The sequence below is a fragment of the Gracilinanus agilis genome, chromosome 1 (assembly GCF_016433145.1).
Source record: "Gracilinanus agilis isolate LMUSP501 chromosome 1, AgileGrace, whole genome shotgun sequence".
Classification (NCBI taxonomy): domain Eukaryota; kingdom Metazoa; phylum Chordata; class Mammalia; order Didelphimorphia; family Didelphidae; genus Gracilinanus; species Gracilinanus agilis.
The window spans coordinates 571,668,965-571,675,297 of NC_058130.1; the positions used below are offsets into that span (position 1 = coordinate 571,668,965).

Consider the following 6,333-nt stretch of genomic DNA (forward strand, 5'->3'; position numbering starts at 1 on the left):
GCAGATATATATATATATATATTCCCCTAGCTAATGTTATCACCTATTACTGGAGGGAGGAGGGAAAATGTATCCTCTCATGTTCTCAAGGACCTTGCCATATGTGTCCTCACACCCATTAGAAAAATCTGATCATAGTTGCTACATAGAAGCTACTTAATGTTATTCCTCTACAATATTTCAAGTCCTTCCTCCATGCCTTTGAATAAACTGAACTCATGCCTACCTAGAACCTACTAGATTAAATTCTCTTCTCTCTTCCACATCTTAGAATCTCTGGCTCAATTGAAAATTCAGGTCAAGTGCTATTTCATGAAGCCTTTCCTGAGTACTCTAGTTGCTAATGTTGCTCTAAAATGATCTTATTTTTAATTTTTTTTCCTAGATGGAGTACTATTGTGCTATAAGCAATGACTAGCAGGATACCCTCAGAAGAACCTGGAAAGCTTACATGAACTGATGCAAAGTGAAATGAGCAGAACCAAGAGAACATTGTACTCAGTATCAGTGAGACAGTCATCCCTCACTATATTGAGGTTCACTTATTGTGGCTTCACTTTACTGCAGGTTTTTAAAAAATATATAACTAATTCTGCATCACTGAGTTTTTGCTATACCGCAGGATTTTGCGGATGAATACTGTACTGTATACAATGGAAATGCAGTATGCCACTACATACAGCTTGCACAAGTTTGCCAACATGAGATTTTACGTGGCACATGATTGGCTGATGGAATGGAAGGTGACCAACCACAGAGCTGTGTTCTGTATCCTGGGAGCAGATTGGCTCAGTGACTCTAGCATCGGTCTGTTTGTTCTTCCACACTGTCCATATGTTCAGAAAGTGCTTAAGAGCATATGAAGTGTTTATAAGAGTGTGGGAAAGGTTAATATGAGTGTGGAAAAGGTTTATAGGAGAGTGGGAAGGGTTTATAAAGCCTTAAATATATATAAATAATAAAATTAATATAACACTGCTACTTTGGGGATTTTCACCTATCGCAGGTGTAGTAACTTCCAAGATAGGTGAGGGATCACTGTATAGTATCATTATCAATTGTGAATGACTTAGCTATTCTCAGCAACAGAATGATCCAAGATAATTCTGAAAGACTTCCCCCTTCTAATCTGATGAAACCTGAATGCAGCCAGGACAAACTTCTTTTTAAACTTTCCTTATTTTGGGGTGGGGGACTTTGGAGGTGGGAGGAGGTTGTATCTTCTTTCACAACATGAATAATATAGAAATAGGTTTATAGGTTTTGCATGACTGTACATGTATAGCCTATTTCAAATTGTTTGTCTTCTCAAAGAGGAGGGGGTAAGGATGAAGGGAGGGAGAGAATTAGGAACTCAAAAAAATGTTTAAAGAATGTTAAAAATTGTTTTTATAAGTAGTTGGTAAAAGTAAAATATTAAATAGCGACATGATAAAAATATTTTCTGTTTACTAATATGCAGTAGCAGTGATTCCCCAGAGAACATAAGCTCCTTGAGGGCAAGGATTCATTGATTTTTGTCTTTGTACCACCTTCCACTTTAATTTTTCACAATGCCTGGCACATAGTAGGCTTTAATAAATGTTTCTTGATTGCTTAATGAAAAAAGAACTCTGAAATTCTAAAGACCTTTTTTATTCAAATGTAAGCTAATGAAATTGAAATGGAAAAAGCTGGAGCATAGTCAGCTCTTTTTACCTAGGTCATCTAAAATAACTTCCATTTATGACACCTATATTTTGAACCCATACATTTTTAAAGCAATTGTGGATCACCATAAAATCATAGAACTTTCATGCTAGAATGGACCTAAGAAAATGGTACCAGTTCTCTACAATAAGACCTATAAATTGTTTTGTATTCTACTCTAAGCACAAATAGTGGAAAGCGGCTGAAAGGGCAGTAAAAGATTTGGTTCACTTAGTTTTTTTAAGTGGAAGAAATAGAAGAAGCAAAGAGGGAAGAAAGAAAGGAAAAGGAAAAATGATTGAACCTCTGCTGTGCTTCACATAAATAGCTGGAGGTAAGTGACTTCTGCATCACTACATTCAGTGGCTTTGAGCCACCACAGCTAGACAAGTGTAGATAGCTCCTTTGGTACATTCCTTTCACTCAAGATGTACCTTCAAAGGAGCCTAAAAGCCAGATTATTTCAAAGGAGCATTGATATCAATCTCCTAGACCACCAGGAAGTAAAGATCTTCCTCTATCTAATGATCTTTGGAGGAAAAGAACAAAAGGGATGTAGTCAAGGCTACTGATTTCATTCTCTTCTTCACCAAATCTCTCACTTTACTCCATCCCTACTAAGGTTCTAGATAAAAAAGTTAGCCTATTAGGTTAAATTCTTGAGCTCCTCCAAGGACAAATTTCAGAAAAGCCTTATGAGGGCTTTGACCAAACTAGAACATTTGGAAGTATAGCTCCATGCAAAGATAGCTCCAGGTGGAAATTTTTCCTATCTCCCAGCCGTACTATTTAAATCTTCTAATGGGCCATATAAGTACAAACTTTCATACAGCCCTGACCCTTACTTTCTGTGAAATGAATAAAAGAGTTCCCTTTTCCTCCTTATAGAATAGGTATTTGTGAAATAGAATATATTATTTGTGAATATTGGTCATTTTCTCTAAAATTCTTTTGTCTGTGTGACCATTAACATAAAAGTACAGCTAGAATTTTGGACATTACATTTTCATTCCTAAACAAAAATGGAAAGTACCCAATCAAATACTGACAAACCAATATCTTTTCTCTAATCTGACTTTCAGAATACAAATGGTAGATAATCAGAGATAGAGACAGAGAAAGAGGCAGAGGAAAAAAATTCAAATGTAACATTGACATAAATTTTTTAAGCCTCCATACTAATTGCAAAACATATATCCAATTTTTATGAAGTCCTATGAGTCAAAGAGCTAACGCTACCAAGCCTCTGCCTCTGCCATCCAAGTAATAATACAGTAGGGGGGAAAAATATATATATATATATATATATGTATCTTGAATCTAGAATCAGAAGATTTCACTTTGAATCTTGCCAGTGCTATTTATTATTTCTGTGGTTTTAAGCCAGTCCATTAGCCTGTCTAGACTTCAGTTTCTTCATTTGAAAATAGGGGAATTTGGATGAGTTGATTTCTAAACCTCTTTCACTTCTAAATCCTTTGCTCCTATGATAGAAAAATAGGAAAGCGTGGCTATAGTTTGTTATTCATGAAGATTCAATAATCCTGCTTTAATATTATAACTTAAACTTAGTTGTTTGCAAATCCATCCTCTATTACAAACAGCCTACCCATCTGGGATGAGGCCAAAGTATATGTTTTAAATTGGCTGACTTCTGGCAAGAAACAGAAAATTTCACTTGGTACTAGAGCTACAAGGACCTGCCACCCAGGGAAGGAAGGTGGAACCCAGGTTTGTCTCAGGCCGATTCTGGACATCTGGTGGGAAACATACTGATCTTTCTTATGCCTGCCAAAACTGTCTTCTATTATAATAGATAATTAAGAGCTGACTGTACTCTGTAAGCTTGCAAAAAGTACTTCACAGTTGAATGAAAACAGAAGCTAGCAAGGACTTGAGTGGTAAAATGGATTCTTTAGTGAATGAATAGTTGAGCAAAGATATCTTGACAACTGACACCATGTGAGTGCCAACTTGGGGGATGGAGTGTGGGTGGGTAGTCTAGTACTTGGGTATGAGCGAATATCAACAGGGCTTGAAGACCTTTCCTACTCTTTACCTTTCGATGTTTCCTATTGGCCATGTCAGTGACAGTTTCAAGCTGTTAATCTCTTAAAAATAGGACAATGGGAAATAGAAGCCATGTGGATATGGAGAGCTTTGATAAATAGGTGGTCACCTTTGTAGTATAATTTTAGGGGAACTGAGAAAAACCTACTACTTTCACAATAGAGAAATCCCTTCTGCTCTCCTGTCTCTTGAGTTTAAAATTCCATCATGCAAGATACTTCCCTTTTTATTAAAGTTCACATTTTCCCAGAAGCAGTAAAACAATCACCTATTAAATTAATACATAGTAATAATAATAATTGATATTTATATAGAACTTCAAGGTTTATAAATGAATTTAGTAAATTTATCTCATGTGATCCTAACAACACCAATGTGAAGTTGGTATAATCATTATCTCTACTTTACTGAAGAAGAAACCAGAATACATAACTAACAAACATAAGAGGATTCAAATCCTCATCCATTCTTCTCTCCTAGCTTAGCACAGTGCTTTGTATACTATGAGCACTTAAAAAATATTTGATCATTCATTTAAATCCATACCTTCCTAACTCCAAGGCCAGTGCCTTTTCAATTCATTGTTAAAATATCAAGCTGTGGATAAGTAACTCCCTAAAAAATGGGATATGGGGGAGGATGGAGAGAGATTCAGAATCAGGACTTTGAGTAAGGCCTATGTTGGATGCAAGAAGGGAGCATGTCATATTTAAACTGGTAAAATAATATTTCCAGTAGATGATTCCATTCCAAACTCATCATATTTTAAGAGTAAATTGATATGAATTGTTTTGCCCTTCTAAAATTCTGCTCCCAGATTATAAAATCCTGTGTGACTAGTGACTGTAATTATTTATCAATTCCTACCTAGGTCTAGAAGTTTCTGATGATGGAAGAGAATAAGAGTTGGTGCCAAGGGAGTTTGCTCTTACCTGACTGGATTACCTTTATCACCTTTTCCCAATGTCCAAGAGGGAAAAGTTGGAGACTGCAAGAATAAAGTCCAACATCAGCTTTTGAGGCATTATGGAAGAAAAGGGAAACATTCCCAGCCATGAGAGAGTCAAAAAAATGAACTCTATTGACATAGTCCATCCTAATGATCTCGCCATGTTCAGGATTGAAAATAGCCATGGAATCTTTCCCTTTTGTTGTGATCTTGAACCATTCTGCCTGGCTTGTGAAGTCCAATCCTGGATACTCACACTCAAAAATCATATTCTTGGTAAGCTTTACAGTTGTATCCACAAATTCCTCTTCTGAAATGGCTGAAATATATAATATAACAGTAATAAATTAGATTTCTTTTAAAAATACATAAAATTCCAAATAAATAGCTGAAGCTTTCTAAGATATAGCAAAATCATCAATACAGTCATTCAAATAAATCTAACAATCACTTTGTAAGCCTATAGAAATCTTTGCTGATGTTATCTGTTTATAGTTTCTAATTTTTGTCAACACCTGAAAAATATAAAGAAAAGCTAAGTGACCTTTAAATCATTCTAAACTCTGATTATTACACAAAAGGAAAAATACACGATTAAAGAAAAACAGAAAAACTATTCCTACCTTTGAGTGCCTGAAGAACAACAAAAAGGAGAGAAAGACAAAGCATTTCTGGATACACTTGTAGGCTGACTCCGAGTTCAAGGTACTGTTTCCTGCTTCTGAGATACCATCAGTAATGAGACTTTTTTTTTAATTCTAAAGAGAACACAGTTAAAGAAGCAGGTTTACTTTCTTTTTCTTTCAACTATTACAGAATTCAGCTTACTTTAGAGTACAGATAGACAAGTTCCTGGTTCCTTGAGAAAGATCAAGCTAATTTTCTTGCTTTTGTTTCAGTAAAGCTGTTGAGGTCACCAGACCCACCCTTGTCATTTGTCTAAAATGGTCCTGCTAATACATATTCTTCTTTTGAGGCCGGCCTTTGGTAGGAAGTTGGTGAATCATTTAAGGGATGGGGGGTAGCTAGGTGACTCAGTGGACTGAGAGCCAGGACTAGAGACCTGAGGTCCTGGGTTCAAAACATAGCCTCAGACACTTCCTAACTATATGACCTTGAGCGAGTCACCTAACCCTCGTTACCTAGCCTTTCCCACTCTTCTGCCTTGGAACCAAAACACAGTATTGATTCTAAGAGAGAAAGTAAGGTTTTTTTTAAAAATAATAATAATAATAATAATTTAAGGAGAGAAAATGATGCCCACCTTTGTGTCTACATTCCACCTCCTTTTTGGCCTTTCTGAGAGGAAGCATGGTCTAATGGAAACATAGCTGGCCTGGAAGTTGGGAAGACATTGGTTTAGTTCTTGCTGCTAACAGACATTAAGTTTCATAACCATTGCCAAGTCACTTAATCGTCTGTGGGCTCCAGGCAACTCTGTAACTTCGCAAGTGAGACACAGTAGAACAGGAATAGAACTTGCCCCACCTTACAAATAATTGCCCTTTAGAATACATTTAAGTATTCATAAAGGACCAAAATACTAAATTCACAAGTGTAAATTAGCTTATTAGCTTGATTTCTTACCTGAAGAAACCAGTACCAAAAATAAGCATGGAATACAT

At 36.0% G+C, this 6,333-nt stretch overlaps 1 protein-coding gene across 1 annotated transcript in view; it reads right to left on the reverse strand.

The window, feature by feature from the left end:
• CD226 (CD226 molecule) overlaps positions 1–5,037 on the reverse strand; it is a gene marked incomplete at its 5' end in the record, with an annotated part of 66,233 nt that extends 61,196 nt beyond the window's left edge. Inside the window, one exon of the mRNA XM_044683344.1 lies at positions 4,692–5,037. Coding sequence (XP_044539279.1) covers positions 4,692–5,037 — 346 coding nt within the window. The remainder of the gene's footprint in view (positions 1–4,691) is intronic.
• Positions 5,038–6,333: the final 1,296 nt, after the last annotated feature.